This window comes from Somniosus microcephalus, chromosome 11 (genome assembly GCF_052327205.1).
Source record: "Somniosus microcephalus isolate GS21.2 chromosome 11, FLI_Smic_1.0, whole genome shotgun sequence".
Taxonomy (NCBI): domain Eukaryota; kingdom Metazoa; phylum Chordata; class Chondrichthyes; order Squaliformes; family Somniosidae; genus Somniosus; species Somniosus microcephalus.
The window spans coordinates 89,916,742-89,933,992 of NC_140997.1; the positions used below are offsets into that span (position 1 = coordinate 89,916,742).

The 17,251-nt window shown below is 47.5% G+C and overlaps 1 protein-coding gene across 6 annotated transcripts in view; it reads right to left on the bottom strand.

Annotated features, from left to right (window-relative positions):
- The window catches only part of rab11fip3 (RAB11 family interacting protein 3 (class II)), a 93,449-nt gene extending 76,814 nt beyond the window's left edge, over positions 1 to 16,635 (bottom strand). For 2 of the 6 annotated variants that reach the window (XM_086000941.1, XM_086000940.1), the window contains exon 1: positions 14,208 to 14,362. In XM_086000941.1, coding sequence (XP_085857067.1) covers positions 14,208 to 14,285 — 78 coding nt within the window. In that variant the 5' untranslated portion in view covers positions 14,286 to 14,362. Of the gene's footprint in view, positions 1 to 14,207; positions 14,366 to 16,258; positions 16,284 to 16,430 lie in introns of those variants that run through there. The other 4 variants (XM_086000939.1, XM_086000945.1, XM_086000936.1 and 1 more) reach the window with 4 other exon arrangements.
- Between the last annotated feature and the right edge of the window lie 616 nt (positions 16,636 to 17,251).

Consider the following 17,251-nt stretch of genomic DNA (forward strand, 5'->3'; position numbering starts at 1 on the left):
CCCAAAGATTCTCGAGTGGAACTGACAGGTGGAAGCGAGATTTCACACCCTCCAATTATACACAACCGTCCTCATGCAGACTTTCCTGGTGCTTTACAGAGGGGGAGATGGAGGGGGAGATGTAGGGGTTGAGTGAGACGCCGAGAGATTTGGGGACAGGGAGACAAAGCACAGCTGGAGTTTTAAGGGCGGATTTTGAAAGGGGAGCAAGGTGGCAGGATGGAGTGGTGAGTCCCAGAGAGTCAGACATTAATATTAAACATTTAAAGTCAGGCCACATACCCACACTGAAATTAATCAGATCTTCCAGGTACCTATAGCCTCAAAAGTATGCTTTGCAAAAAGGGGAAAAAAATTCACCAGCAACTCTCCCCAAGCCTCTTTAAGGTGGTAGAATTGGCGAGATGCTGACTGCCTTCTTGAGGATAATGTGTTGAAATCGTTCTATCCATGTCCCTATTACACAACCCTCCACCCTGTGAAAGTAAACCATGAGGGGGCAGCGGGTTCAGAGTCTCGAAAATCTGCGAACATCCGCACAGGTACCAAATTCAGCTGTGCAGACAACGAAGGAATGGTCGATCTCATCCTGGGCTGCCTTCACGCACCACCTTGTCGCTGGGATTAGACAGATATTGGTATAGGTCTGGAAAAGGGCCATCCCGCCCTCTCGGCATGTGAAGACTCAAATTGAGAAACTGTATTTTAAATAATTTAGTCAGTATTGCCACATGCTTTAGTATCCACCGTCTGTTCTGGAATCATCCCCCAAGTCATAATTTCAGACACCGTCACAGAAACCCTCCCTCTTAGTTGCCAAATGTGCTGAAGACAGTTTTTAGTGAAAGGTACACACTGCAGTAAGAGCTGGCCAACTCCAAATGCATTTCTTGGACCAATCAGGAAGACAGCCACTGTGCCACATTATCCTCACTGCGCCGAGAGTGTTAAACGGATGGACTTCGAATTAGGCCAATTATTTTCAGAGTGGCATAATCCTATGACTAGTTATGGAGATAAGCAGATGCTGTAATATGCCTGCACTGTAACAATGAGCATGACATCCCTCAAGCACTGCAGGCTTTATGCAGCAATCAATTAATCTGCAGCAAGTTTCACTGTGGGAGGACTTGGAGTGAATGTCTACAGCACTGTACTGAGCTACACAACATTCAGTCACCTGCATTAAGTTTTAAATATGCCCTCTCAACACTAAAAATGCACTGCAAGCTGACCATACTTGGTATAGTAGAGAATTTGGTAACCAGCTTTTGTTTTGCTGCTCTGACTGGAGCTGCAGCAATCTGTTCCACTGTCCTAATACTGCGCACACCTGTGCCAAGCAGTCACTGTTTGGTGCAGTCGGGCAGACACCAGATTAGAAAAGATCTAGCAGTACCCCATGCATACTTTTACTCAACTCATCAGCATTGACCCATTTTCTACTGTCTATTCCCAAAGTAGCAGAATCCATATTCATCAGCAGTCGACATTATCTATTAATATTTCATTCTTTATAGATATACGGAGACAAATGGCATTCCTTTTCATGCTGTTTTACCCCACTTGACTTGGGCCACAAATTTACATTAAACTTTTCCATGTGCAAAACTTCTGAACAGGCATTAAAACAGATTCATCTCCACTTGTATTTAACTAAAGCAATGAGACATTGCGGTCTTCAAGGCACAGACCAACTTAAACACAGCTACATCTCAGCAGCCGAATAATACGTAGTGCATAAATAGTACAACACGCCTGTCGTAAGACAGCTCATCACCCGTTACCAGGGGCAATAGCACAGGTGACCCTTCCAGTGGATTTAAGAATATTCAGAGGCTGGCTCTCCAGTTTTGTAATATTTAAACTCTTCGCCCGCTCCCCCCCGAAAGCCTGTCAGATTGATTTTTATGTCATAAGGAAGTGGAATCCTGGCTGCCCAGAGCTTAAGCTGAACACACAAAGCAGCACATTGCCTCAGTTACCCTGCCTTTTCTCTCCCACCTTCTATTTATTACTGTGATACGATTACAGCAACATCTTGTTGCAGGAAATGGGTTGCTAGATGGCCCGCCTGCACCATCTGGCTTACTGGAAGGCCTTGTTCGGTTTCTGGCTCCTTACTTTTCAATGGCTCTCTATACAAGAAAGGAACAGTGTAGGATAAAAATACTCCAAAAAGGGGAAGCAAAGTTTAGCAAGAACTTTTTCTTCAATTGCCTCCTGCCATTTCAGGCCACCTGCTTTCCAGGAGAGGTCATCTGCGTTCACGAGCAGCTGCATTTGTTTTAATGGGGACTAACTTCGGAGCCAACTGGAACTGCCCAACATGTCACTTGCTGGTAACCAGCAAGCCCTAAAACAGCTGATCACCCCTGCAATATCAGCTCTTGCCGAGCCCTTGATGATTATGGGCCAATGCAGCAGAGGGGTCTGGATGAAGCCACATTGGCCGGTAGTAGACAGCTGCCCGCAGAGCCCTTCCAACACACCAGGGTACTTCTATTACAAACCATTTCATTTTAGACTTTCCAGTTGCCTTTTCAAAAATACTTACAGTATTATCAAATAGCTCCAAAACTTACACCCAATATACAGCATTTCACAATAAAGTCAACAAAATGCAAGACAGGCATTTCTATGTTGCTCTTCAAGCTCGTAGTGGAGGCATTTCAAACAGCAACCAGGTCCCCCACCAAAACCCATAACCAACATCTTCACAGCTGCCACAATGACAGCAGCTCCTATTCATTGCTAACTAGTCCTCTGAATGATGTCACAAGTCCAAGACCATGGCAACAGCCAGTCATTCAACTCATGACATCAGTGTAACAGCTCAATGAGATAAAAACTTTTAAAAAAATTATACTGTACATATTCAGGATTTCAAGTTTTTCAGTAGTTTAATGAATGGACCTTCTCAGAATCAGACTGGGGAATTACTTCAACAGTCTGATATATTTTTTAAAAATTGGGTCAGTGCTTCCACCAGCCTCGGTCACTTGATGCGGATGTCGTCTCTGACAAGGTCCAAGTAACCAGATTTTCACCTTCAGGGTGTTTGAATGATTTACTCCAGACTCTGGCTACCTTTGTGGAACACTTGGGCACTATTCCTGGTTCTCAGGTGAACTGAAAAAACTCGAGTCTCAACTTTTATCCATAACCTATTTCTGTAGGGAACACCAGGACACCCCAATCAGTAGAAGAGATATGTTGGTACAATTATTCTTCCAATGTGGCTCACACAATTGATATCAACTATCACCATGTCAATATCCAGCACTGAGGACAACCTTAACCTCCCTTCCATTCTTTGTTGAAAGGTTGAACTCCAATTATTTCAGAATTAGCTATAAAGTTGATGTCCCATCACTATTTCTCCTAACCATTGTGGCTGGGTTTTTTTTTTGGGGGGGGGGGGGGGGGGCAGGCAGACTGGACTGGCATCATCTCACCAGCTGCTGCAACAGATTTCCCCAACCTTTTATCTTGTATGCTCTTTCAGACACATCCCAACTCTTCATGCCGATTCAAGCACTTATTGCATTGCAAGCAGCAAAGGCTGTTCTTGTTCTCATCTTGTAGGAAAGGCTTCCCCTTAAATTGCTTTGCACCAATGAAAACAGGCTTTTTGCTGAGCGCTGTGCAATGGTGTCACAATGCTCCTACTCCAAGAAGCACCTATATTGAAGAGTCTTTCCTTCTGTAGTACAGATACACCATTCCAGACAGAGTGGTACCCTGACTAGAGAATCTATAATACAAGGGCTGTTCTGTCCCATTCTGAGAATTAAACTCTGCATAGCTTACCATAGTCAGAAATTGAGTATTTACAGCCATGGGGTGGTGGGGCATGCTTGGAGGAAGCCACTTCCTCCTCATATTCCAAATTCCTACATGCTTACAACAGATACAAGTCCATATTGTATCCAAGATAAATTTCTCAGTAGGGATTACTGTTGAATGCCAAAAACATATTGTTACACAGTATCATTTGAAAAAGGAAGAAGTCCTTGAATGTGTTGTTGCCTCCCAAATCTGTGTTCATATTTCCTGCAACATCATGTTTGAATATCTCCAGTCTGGTTTCCATCCCTGCCACAGTACAAACGGCCCGAATCAAAATCACAAATGACCTCATCAGTGACTGTGACCAAGGTGCACTAACCCTCTTCATTCTTCTCAACCGGTCTGCAGTCTTCGATGTGGCCACTATTTCAGACTGAAACAGACTGTTTGTAACGTTGGCTTCCTACATGACCCCAAGCTTAGCTTTCAACCGCATATCCTATCCATCAAAAAGACCGCCTACTTCCACCTCATCGCCCATTTCCGCCCCTGCCTCAGCTCATCTGCTGCTAAAACCATCATTCATACTTTTGTTACCTACACTCAACTATTACAATGATCTCCTGGCTGACCTCCCATCTTCCACCCTTCATAATCTTCAGCACATACAAGACTCTGCTGCCCACATCCTAACCCGCACTAAGTCCCGTTTACCCAGCAACGTTCCCGCTAAGCAGCATGGTTGTGCAGTGGTCTGGAGGTCCCAAGCCACGTCACAGGAGTATTGCAAAACAAAAAATTTTACACCGAGCTACACAAGGAGAAATTAGCACAAGTGACCAAAAGCTTGGTCAAAGAGGTTGTTTTTAAGGAGCGTCTTAATAGGAGGAAAGAGAGGTAGAGAGGCAGAGAGGTTCAGGGAGGGAATTCCAGAGCTCAGGGCCTAGGCAACAGAAGGCATGGCCACCAATGGTTGAGCGATTATAATCAGGGATGCTCAAGAGGGCAGAATTAGAGCAGCACGGATATCTCGGGGGGGGGGGGGTGGTTGTGGGGCTGGAGGAGATTACAGAGATAGGGAGGGGCGAGGCCATGGAGGAATTGGAAAACAAGTATGAGAATTTTGAAATTGAGGTGTTGCTTAACCGGGAGCCAATGTAGGTCAGCGAGCACAGGGGTGATGGGTGAACAGGACTTGGTGCGATTTAGGATATGGGCAGCCGAGCTTTGGATGACCTCAAGTTTAGGTCGGGTAGAGTGTGGGAGGCCAGCCAGGAGTGCATTCGATTAGTCACGTCTAGAGGTAACAAAGGCATGGATGAGGGTTTCAGCAGCGGATGAGCTAAGGCAAGGGCGGAGACGGTCGATGTTAGAGGCGGAAATAGGTGGTCTTAAGTTATGCTGCGGATGTGGTCGGAAGCTCATTTCAGGGTCAAATACGACACCAAGGTTGCGAACAGTGCGGTTCAGCCTCAGACAGATGTTAGGGAGAGGGATGGAGTCAGTGGCTAGGGAACGGAGTTTGTGGCGGGGGCCGAAAACAATGGCTTCAGTCTTCCCAATATTTAATTGGAGAAAATTTCTGCTCATCCAGAACTGGATGTCAGGCAAGCAGTCTGTCAATTTAAATACTGTGGAGGGGTCGAGAGAAGTGGTAATGAGGTAGAGCTGGGTGTTGTCAGCATACATGTGGAAACTGATGCTGTGTTTTCGGATCATGTTGCCAAGGGGCAGCATGTAGATGAGAAATAGGAGGGGGCTAAGGATAGATCCTTGGGGGACACCAAAGGTAACGATGTGGGAGTGGGAAGAGAAGCCATTACAGGTGATTCTCTGGCTACGATTACATAGATAATGGAACCAGGCGAGTGCAGCCCCACCCAGCCAAATGACGTTGGAGAAGGATGGAGTGGTCAACAGTGTCAAAGGCTGCAGACAAGTCGAGAAGAATGAGGAGGGATAGTTTACCTTTGTCACAGTCACAAAGGATGTCATTTGTGACTTTGATGAGAGCCGTGATTGGAGGGATTCAAACATGGAGTTGCAGGAAAGATGGGCACGGATTTGGGAGGCAACAACACATTCAAGGACTTGAGAGGAAAGGGAGGTTAGAGATGGGTCAGTAGTTTGCAAGGACGGAGGGGTCAAGGGTTGTTTTTTTTTTTTAGGGTTGATGACAGCAGATTTGAGGGGGAGGGGGAACAGTACCAGGAGAGAGAACCGTCAGCTAGCATGGGAGCCAGGAAAGGAAGTTGGGTGGTCAGCAGTTTGGTGGGAATAGGGTCGAGGAAGCAGGAAGTGGGTCTCGTGGATAAGTTGAGCGTGGAGAGGTAATGAGGGGAGATCGGAGAGAAACTGGAGGAAGATGTGAGTTCAGGGCTAGGGCAGGGGGAATCTTAAAGGAAATTTGGCCCGGTGGGCTAGGGGAAGGAAGGGAAGTGGCAGAGGCAGCTGAACGGATGGTCTCAATCTTAGAGACAAAAAAGTTCATGAGCTCCTCACTTGTTGTCGGAGGTGAGGGGAGAGGGGTTTAAGAAGATGGTTAGCAGTGGAGAATAGAAGCCAGGGTTTATCTTTGCATTCCAGAATGATTCTGGAATAGTGAGCAATTTTGACAGACGAGAGCAGGACACGATAATGCTTAATGTGGTCCAGCCAGATCTGGCGGTGAATGGCTAAACCAGTTGTCCGCCATATCCGTTCAAATCTGTGTCTCTTGGACTTAAGGGAGCGAAGGTGAGGGCTGTACCAGGGGGAATGGCTGGGGTGAGAGCGCAATTGTTTTAATAGGGACTAGGGCATCAAAGGTGGTGGTGATGGTGTGGTTGAGCAGAGCTGCAGAAATGTTGTGGTGAATGGAGGGCCAAAGGCTGGACAATTGGAATTTCGTAAATGCAGTTGAGTGAGTTTTTTTTCTCCCCCAGGGGCGGACACAGAATGAAGTAGGGTTGTGGGGGTGGATGTGGGTGGAGATCGATATGAGGAAGTGGTCAGAGTTGGCCTTATCTACGATTGACACGATGGGAGTAGCGAGGGCATGAGAGATGGCAAGGTCGAGGGGGTGGCTGTGAATATGGGTTGGGGAGTTTACATGGAGGGAGGATAGGAGGCTAGTGAACTCAGAGGAGAAAGTGCATGATGAATTGAGATGGAGGTTGAAATCACTGAGGATGAGATGTTGTTCGGTGCAGAGGCCGAGGGAAGAAAGCAATGAAGATATCTCTAATAACATTTTTATTGTACTTGGGTGGGCGGTAGAGAACGAGAATTTTAAATGAGAGGTGTGGAATAAGGCGTGATGCTCAAAGGAGGAGAAAGTGCCGGAGGAGTAGGGGAACAGACCAATGTGCGATTTGGTGATGAGAGCCACACTGCTACTTCGGCGGTCTGAGCAGGGCAAGTGGTGGAAGGTATAGCCAGGCGAAGAGGCTTTATTTAAGGGTAAGGTGTCATCACCCCTCAACCAAGTTTCTGTCAGGGCCATGATGTCAATGCAATCATCCACGATAGGCTCATGGATGGCAAGGGCCTTGTTTGCAAGTGAACGGACATTTTGGAGGGAGATGCGGAGAGGGTCAATGATGGCTGACCCACTGCCAACGTCCACAGGGTCAGTGCTGGGGGAGAAAAGAGAGATGAGTTGAACGGGGAGGAGATTGGCAAGATTAGCTCCCAGTGGGCACGCTGAGCGGGAAGGGACAGTTTGGGTTGCTGCTTGTAAGGAGGCAGCGACGAGTTCCTTGATGGGCCCTTTGTAGGATGCCAAGAGAGGCAGAGAGGGAAGCTGTAAGCTTATTTAAGAGGGAGTCAAGCCTGGGACGGCAGCAGAAGAGTAGGAAGGTCGAAGCGTCATGGAGGATTGGGGTAGGGATTTGGGAGGGCAGAGTATCCGAGAGAAGAAAGCAGGCATGACAACAGGAGAGAGCAGTCAGGGAGGGATAGAGAGAGAAAAAAGGAAAAGGGGGAGAAAAAGTGGAAAAGTATTGAATTGCAGCACCTTTCAGAATGACAAAGCTTTACTGAGGCAAGAGAACAGAAAAATCAGCACTCGGTCACAAACTAGCTCTCAAGCCATTGCGGAGAACTCCAATTACAAGCAGCCAGATGTCACTTAAGTTTCTAATATACTGTATCTAACTTTACAGTTTTCCCACAGATACTCCAAAATGGGTTTATATCTGAAATACGGAATTACTTTAAATTTTAATGTACAAGTTTCTTAATTGGAAATATATGAAAGAGAATGGATATTGCAACCAGTTTGCGTACATCAGGAATGCACACAAGCAGCATCCATTTGGACAAACTGTATATTTGAGTGATTTTCCCATGTCCACACAGCTTACAAGCCTATACTTTAATCCAGGGAGACCCATCTCAACTAGAATTCAACAAAGGGCTTCCTTTGGTGATGATTAACAAGCTACTACTAAAACAGATTGTAAATTTGTCTTCAAAAGAGCAGGATTATTATAGAACTTGCTAGTTAGCCTTCCCCCCCAACCCCCCCCCCCAAATGTTTGGCTATATCAGAAAGCCTGTCCCTGGCTTTAAGGCCAGGTTGGAGTTTACCAGAAGAATGGAAGGTGGTTGAGTCCATACCTTTGTCTGGATTCCAATATGATCTATAAATGTTTAATCAATGCAAGGCATCTCCCGACACCACACTACTCTTGGGAACCAGTTTCTCCAGTTATTTCTGTCCCTGAGAGTTTGGATGTGAATTGATGCGAAGAAAAATACATTTTAAGGATAGAAAATGAGAGCTCTCTTTGAACTTTGTCCAACAACGCACCTAACATTTAACAAATCTTAACTCAAAGACGGGGACACACAACAACTGCTCTTCCAGTTTTAAAATTATTTTTTCATAAATGTGCTAAGTTTGGAGTCTGTTTCCACCCACAGCAATACAGCAGCTCACTAACACCCTGATGCACTGTTCCAGGACAGCAAGATCAACCAGGAGCCAGTTAACATTTCAAGACAGTGGTCTTAAGGAATGTGCTCAGCAGATTCAACTACAAGCTTCACTATTACATCTCACCCAGCTGACTGACACTTTCTTCAGAGCACAGGCCCCTACTAGCAAGCTCGACTTTCAAGCAGGGAGACTATATTTGCTGTTCTTCAAAAAAAAAAAAGCCGACAAGAAGATTCAACCGACACCAAGAATGATACATAAACTGGAAATATCTAATTCCCCTGCAGAGCTCCCTGTGCTGAACACCAAGCTTGGGAGGGGGAGGGGGGGGGGGGCGTGGAGGGAAGGGGCAGAATATCACAGCAGACAAGACAAAATCTAAAACGGTGGGTTCCCCAGAAACAGTTCGTGTGTCAACCTTTCAAATACAAAATTGCACTAAAGAAACCGAGGTATGTGAGCTATCAAATACTCTACCCTCCAAGGTAAAGAGACTCCTTTGCTTGCCAAGATAATGTGCAAAATTGGAACAGATATAACCGTAATCCAAATGACCCCCTCTAAGTCTAGCAAAACATGGGTCTCACTTTCTGCAGCTCAATATTGATGGGAGTTGTTTACGTCCCAACCACACTGCGCCCGTCACGTCAAATTCAGGCCAGACACAGTAAGCTGCTCTTCGGAACCTGTTTCAGATCTAGTCTAAACTGGTGCACTTTGAGTTTCCAAGTTTCATGATTTACTTTTCCCTTGCTGAATTAGTCCAATCTCACTGAACTAATCCCCTCTCCAGTTGGAGCTGGGGATAACTTTGTTCTACCATGACACCTGTGTGACACATAGAAACTAGGAGCAGGAGTAGGCCATTCGGCCCCTCGAGCCTGCTCCGCCATTCAATAGGATCATGGCTGATCATCCAAACTCAGTACCCTGTCCCTGCCTTCTCCCCATATCCCTTGATCCCTTTAGCCTTAAGAAATATATCTAATTCCTTCTTGAATATATTTAATGAATTGGCCTCAACTGCCTTCTACAGGTTCACCACTCTCTGGGTGAAGAAATTCCTCCTCATCTCTGTCCTAAATGGCTTACCCCTTATCCTTAGACTGTGACCCCTGGTTCTGGACTCCCTGGCCATCGGGAACATCCTTACTGCATCTAGTCCTGTGAGAATTTTTATAAGTTTCAATGAGATCTCCTCTCATTCTTCTAAACTCCAGCGAGTATAAGCCCAATCGACCCAATCTCTCCTCATACGTCATTCCTGCCATCCCAGGTATCAGTCTGGTGAATCTTTGCTGCACTCCCTCCATGGCAAGAACATCCTTCCTCAGATAAGGCGACCAAAACTGCACACAATATTCAAGGTGCGGTCTCACCAAGGCCCTGTACAACTGCAGCAAGACATCCTTGTTCCTGTACTCAAACCCTCTTGCTACGAAGGCCAACATACCATTTGCCTTCTTAACCGCCTGCTGCACCTGCATGCTTACCTTCAGCAACTGGTGCACAAGGACACCCAGGTCTCGTTGCACTTCTTCTCCCAATCTATTGCCGTTCAGATAATAATCTGCCTTCCTGTTTTTGCCAAAGTGGATAACCTTGCATTTATCCACATTATACTGCATCTGCCCAATCACCCAACCTGTCCAAATCATACTGGAGTTTCTCGGCATCCTCCTCACAGCACACACACCCACTCAGCTTTGTCTCATCTGCAAACTAGTTCCCTCGTCTCGATCATTAATATATATTGTGAATAGCTGGGGTCCTAGCACCAATCCCTGCGGTACCCCACTATTCACTGCCTGCCACTCTGAGAAAGACCCGTTTATTCCAACTCTGCTTCCGTTCTGCCAACCAGTTCTCTATCCAAGTCAGTACCTTGCCCCCAATCCCATGTGCCTTAACTTTACACGCTAATCTCTTATGCGGGACCTTATCGAAAGCCTTCTGAAAGTCCAAATACACCACATCCACTGGTTCTCCCTCATTTATTCTACCAGTTACATCGTCAAAATTTCCAGTAGATTAGTCAAGCACGATTTGCCTTTTGTAAATCTATGTTGACTTTGTCCAATCCTGTCACTGTTTTCCCAAGTGCTCTGCTATTACATCTTTTATAATGGACTCTAGCATTTTCCCCACTACCGATGTCAGGCTTACCAGTCTATAATTCCCCATTCTCTCTACCACCTTTTTTGAATAGTGGGGTAACATTAGCTACCCTCCAATCCATGGGAACTGTTCCAGAGTCTATCGAATTTTGGAAGATGACCAGCAATGCATCCACTATTTCTAGGGCCACTTCCTTAAGTACCCTAGGATGTAGATTATCAGGCCCTGGGGATTTATTGGCCTTCAATCCCATCAATTTCCCTAACACCATTTCCCTACAAATACTGATTTCATTCAGTTCCTCCCTCCCATTAGACCCTATGTTCCCCGACATCTCTGGGAGGTTATTTGTGTCCTCCTTTGTGAAGACACAACCAATGTATGTATTTAATTGGACTGCCATTTCTTTGTTCCCCATTATAAATTCCCATGATTCTGACTGCAAGGGACCTACGCTTGACTTCACCAATCTTTTTCTCTTCACATATCTATAGAAGCTTTTACAGTCAGTTTTTATGTTCCCTGCAAGCTTACTCTCATACTCTATTTTCCCCCTCTTAATTAATCCCTTTGTCCTCCTTTGCTGAATCAAACAGCTCCCAATCTTCAGGTTTACTGCTTTTTCATGCCAATTTATATGTCCTCTCCTTGGATCTTATGCTATCCCCAATTTCCCTTGTTAGCCACGGTTCAGTCACCTTTTTTGTTTTATTTTTATGTCAAACGGGGATGAACAAATTTTGTAGTTCATCCATGCGATCTTTGAATGTTTGCCATTGCCTATCCACCGTCAACCATTTGAGTAAAATTCCCCAATCAATGCTACCCAACTCGCACCTCATACCATCGTAGTTTCCTTTATTTAAATTCAGGACCCTAGTCTGAGTCAACTACTTCACGCTCCATCTTAAATGAAGAATTCTATCATATTATGATCGCTCCGCCCCAAGGGGCCTCACACAAGATTGCTAATTAATCCTCTCTCATTACATAACACCCAGTCTAAGATGGCCTGATCTCTAGTTGGTTCCTTGACATATTGGTCCAGGAAACCATCCTGTATACACTCCAGGAATTCCTCCTCCACAGTATGGTTACTGATTTGGTTAGCCCAATCTATATGTAGATTAAAGTCACCCATGATAACTGCTGTGCCCTTATTGCACGCGTCTCTAATTTCCCATTTAATGCCATCCCCAACCTCCGCATTACTGTTTGGGGGTCTGTATACAACTCCCACTAACGTTTTCCGCCCCATGGTATTTCTCAGTTCTACCCATACAGATTCCACATCATCAGAGCTAATATCTTTCCTTACAATTGTGTTAATCCTCTCTTTAACCATCAATGCTACCCCACCTCCTTTTCCCTGTCTTTCCTGAATATTGAATACCCCTGGATGTTGAGTTCCCAGCCTTGGTCACCCTGGAGCCATGTTTCCGTAATCCCAATCATATCATATCCGTTTACCTCTATTTGCGCAGCTAATTCATCCACCTTATTACGAATGCGCCTCGCATTAAAACACAAAGCCTTCAAGCTTTTTTTTTTTTTAAATTAACATTTAGATCTTTTAGAACTATTATTTACTGTGGCCATGTTTGATTTAAACCCTTGATTTCTCTGACTGCCACCTTTGCTTTTCTCCTTCCTGTCTTTTGCTTCTATCCTTGTTTCCCTTTCCTCTGTCTCCCTGCTCAGGTTCCCAACCCCCTGCCATTTTAGTTTAAACCCTCCCCCACAGCACTAGCAAACACTCCCCCTAGGACATCACTCCTGGTCCTGCCCAGGTGCAAGCCGTCCAGTTTGTACTGGTCCCACCTCCCCCAGAACCGGTTCCAATGTCCCAGGAATTTGAATCCTTGCACCAATCCTGAGATTACTACCTTTGAGGTCCTATTTTTTAAAATTTACCTCCTAACTCCCTATATTCAGCTTTTAGGACCTCATCCCGGTTTTTACTTATATCGTTGGTACCTATATGCACCACGACAACTGGCTGTTCACCCTCCCCTTCCAAAATGCTCTGCAGCCACTCAGACATCCTTGACCCTTGCACCAGGGAGGCAATATACCATCCTGGAGTCTCGTTTGCGGCCGCCGAAACGCCTATCTATTCCCTTACAATAGAATCCCCTATTACTATAGCGCTACCCCTCTCTTTCCTCCCGTCCTGTGCAGCAGAACCACCCATGGTGCCAGGAAGTTGGCTGCTGCTGCCTTCCCCCAATAAGCCATCCTCCTCAACAATATCCAAAGCGGTATATCTGTTTGAGAGGGGGATGGTCACAGGGGACCCCTGCACTACCTGCCTGCGCCTACTTCGCTGCCTGGTGGTCACCCATTCCCTTCCTGCCTGTACAGCCTTTACCTGCGGCGTGACCAACTCATTAAACGTGCTTGCCACGATGTCCTCAGCATCGCGAATGCTCCAGTATGTATCCATTCGCAGCTCCAGCGCTGCAATGCGGTCTGCCAGTAGCTACAGCTGGATACACTTCCCGCACACATGGTCGTCAGGGACACAGGAAGTGTCCCTGATTTCCCACATAGTGCAGGAGGAGCATACCACAGCACCGAGCTGTACTGCCATGACTTACCCTTTAATTAATTCAAATTAAATCAAATCAATCCCACCAATTACACTATAATTAAATGATATACTCAAGGGCCCTTGTTTACCAGCAGTCCCCGCTACACAAGAGACCTTAAAAACTATAAACCACAAAATTTAAGACCATAATCCAACATGTTCTCCCTTTCCTCTTAACATCCAACTCATCTCTATGTGTTGACCTACATTTAAATAATGACAGTCATACAGTACAGATGCAGGCTGGGTACAGAAAAGTAAGGTCATGAGCCAACCTAAGATTATTGTTTCACTCTCCAATAAATGTTTCATTAATAAATTAGACATTAAAAGAATTTTACTCAACAGAAAAGAAGAATAACCACCCAATAGATTAAGTTCCACTGTATGGCCCTTAAACCATAAAGACTGGGAGATTGTAGATCTGGTTGGACCTCTTTGTTGAGTAAGAAACAGACATCAATTTACATCGAACACATTTTCTAAAATGAGTTTATTTCAAATTAGACCCCTAAATCAGCAGAGTCCGACCCGGCTACAGACCCCAGCCCAGGTACCACCAAGTACTGGCCCCCAGCCCGAGTCCCACTCTAACCCACACTCGTGTTTAATTGGTGTTTTTCCACAGGCCCAAAGTATCGCCTGAACATTACCCCAATGGGACAAAGACATTCACTGCCCCAGCGGGGACTGCACCCCTCCTGGCCTGGCCAGCCCCAGCGAGGGGATGGCACCGTTCCCGGCCCCGGTTAAGTGCAGGTCACTCTGCTGCTCTCCTACCTGGTCCGCTCCGTAGCTGCTGGCAATCTGACAGAAATCCTCCAGCCGGATCAGTCCTTCCCCGGCCAGGTCAAACATGTCGAACACCACACGCAGCCTCTCGCACTCTGCCGGCACTATCCCCGGGGTCCCGTCCCCCTCCGGCCCCGGGGGCTGTGACTCGACCCCCGTGGTCCCGTCCCCCTCCGGCCCCGGGGGCTGTGACTCGACCCCCGGGGTCCAGTCCCCCTCCGGCCCCGGGGGCTGTGACTCGACCCCCGGGGTCCAGTCCCCCTCCGGCCCCGGGGGCTGTGACTCGACCCCCGGGGTCCAGTCCCCCTCCGGCCCCGGGGGCTGTGACTCGACCCCCGGGGTCCAGTCCCCCTCCGGCCCCGGGGCAGGCTCCATGCCCAGCTTGTGGCGGTTCTCCGATTCCCCTTCACTGGGGGTCGGTCCGCCCCATTCCGGCGCTGGTCTGCGGGCTCTCACTCTGCCCAGCTCCTCACACCCAGACGCCTGTCTCCCTCACTCTCCGCTCCCTCTGCCCCGGTTCCCTCACTCCCGGGCCCCGGTGTCTCTCGCTCTCTCTGCCCCAGTTCCCTCACTCCTGCGCCCGTGTCTCGCTCTCTCTGCCCCGGTTCCCTCACTCCTGGGCCCCGGTGTCTCGCTCTCTCTGCCCCGGTTCCCTCACTCCCGGGCCCCGGTTCCCTCACTCCCGGGCCCCGGTGTCGCTCGCTCTCTCTGCCCCAGTTCCCTCACTCCTGGGCCCCTGTGTCTCGCTCTCTCTGCCCCGGTTCCCTCACTCCTGGGCCCCGGTGTCTCGCTCTCTCTGCCCCGGTTCCCTCACTCCTGGGCCCCCGTGTCTCGCTCTCTCTGCCCCGGTTCCCTCACTCCCGGTTCCCTCACTCCCGGGCCCCGGTGTCGCTCGCTCTCTCTGCCCCAGTTCCCTCACTCCTGGGCCCCGGTGTCTCGCTCTCTCTGCCCCGGTTCCCTCACTCCTGGGCCCCTGTGTCTCGCTCTCTCTGCCCCGGTTCCCTCACTCCTGGGCCCCTGTGTCTCGCTCTCTCTGCCCCGGTTCCCTCACTCCTGGGCCCCGGTGTCTCGCTCTCTCTGCCCCGGTTCCCTCACTCCTGGGCCCCGGTGTCTCGCTCTCTCTGCCCCGGTTCCCTCATTCTTTATCCCGGCAGCTCGGCTCCGCCATCACTCGGATCAGCGATGACGTAATCAGTCTCCCATCGCGCCCGCGCGGCCCTGGAGACGCTGCATAGCAACCGCGCGCGGAGCCGGCGCTTCCGCCTACTGCAGTGGAGCATGCGCGCCGCCGGCAGGCAGGCTGAGCCACTGCACCGCGCCATTTACCGCAAGAGTTATCCCGAGGTGGAGGAACACTCTCCAACCAACCAGCCAAAGAATGCAATGGGGAGGGGCGCACACTCTCCAACCAAATAATGCAATGGGGGGCGGGAGACCACGCTCCAACTAAAGAATGCAATGGGGAGCGAGTCTGTTTGGATTTCTCAAAATACGTGGTGATTCCCAGGTGGATTCAATGTGAATACTGACAAATCCTGTCCAGATAGCCCAATCATCGTTGTATTCTAGCACTGCAATTAGCCCATCTTACGCACCAATGTAAATGTGCAGTTTTGCTACTAATTTCTAAAAAGGCATAAAATCAACTAGAACCCACATTGACAGGAAAAGGAAAAGAATGTCTCCATCACACATGGGCACAACACATGTATGTCTATGCAAAACCACAACATTCCCAGGCCTCGCTGCCCTCCCTTACAAAGTAAAAGGATTCGAGTGTAACTGCCCTCAAAGATAGAATGTCAGCAGAAGACATGTAGCCCAAGCCTCCCCATCCCTAGATCTTTACATACCTGCAGCTCCGGTTGTATTGCCGACCGTGAAATGTGGAAAACAATGAAGAGAAGTTAAAATGAAGACATTTGATGACACTTGGCTCTAGAAACCTATCTCCAGGCTTCCAATTACCCCATACATGGGATCTGAGGTGCCTGACTCTGATGATTAGAATATTGGTGGAGTTAATTCCAGACATTTACCTTTGGCTGAAGCTCGTGGACAGACCAACACTGACTGATCCGAATTCCGGTAGGGACGGAGTGGGGAAAATAAAACGTTTTTACCAACTCGCACTAAAGTTTCTTTACAGGTATCCCACCACTTGCTGCACAAGAACAGAACAAACTGCGCTAAAATTAGCCAAACATTCACCTGCAACAGTGCCATGGTGCCACGGAAAAAGGTGGCGTGATTGTTCAGAACAAGGTGGGAGTTAGGCCACCCGCTTTTACTTTCATTGGTTGAGTGCTGGCGAACATGCAACCGTTCCTCTCATTGGTTTAGTTGGGGAGTGGAGCGGACTACCTGCTCTCTCATGTCATTGGTTGAGAAAAGGGGCTATATTTTCCTGTCCCATTACCACCTCCTTTTGCCTTGAATATCTCTTAATGTCTCTTAACCTCTCCTGCCTTCCATCCGATCACAGACCTTCCCTTTTGTTCTTTCATTCCCCTCCCCCTTTTCCCAGCCCCTACACTTGCTTAAAAATCTGTTCCATTTCCTGCTTTTTTCCAGTTTTGATGAAAAGTCATCGACCTAAAACGTTAATTCTGTTTCTCTCTTCACAGATGCTGCCTAATCTGCTGAGTATCTCCAGCATTTTTTGTTTTTTGCCATTCACGACCACCGGACGCCCCAAAGCGCTTTAAAAGCCAATGAAGTACTTTTGAAGTGTAGTCACGGTTGTACTGTCGCAAAATGAAATAGAGACTCCATCAGGGCTTGAGGTTAAACCCATAACTTTAGAAACAATGCGTTCAAAGTGTCACGTTAGCAATAATAATTACTCAGTTTAGATGTGCCTCAATAGTAAACGGGTTGGGAAGGTGCCTTTCTTTCATTGATCATGAATGTCACTGCTAACAGTTCCCCAGTTCGAGAAACTCTCTGTTCACATCAATTCAGTGATACTTCCTTTCAATCTATGAAGTATGATATGGTGGATAAAACTTCGTGTGATTCCCTGAGACAAG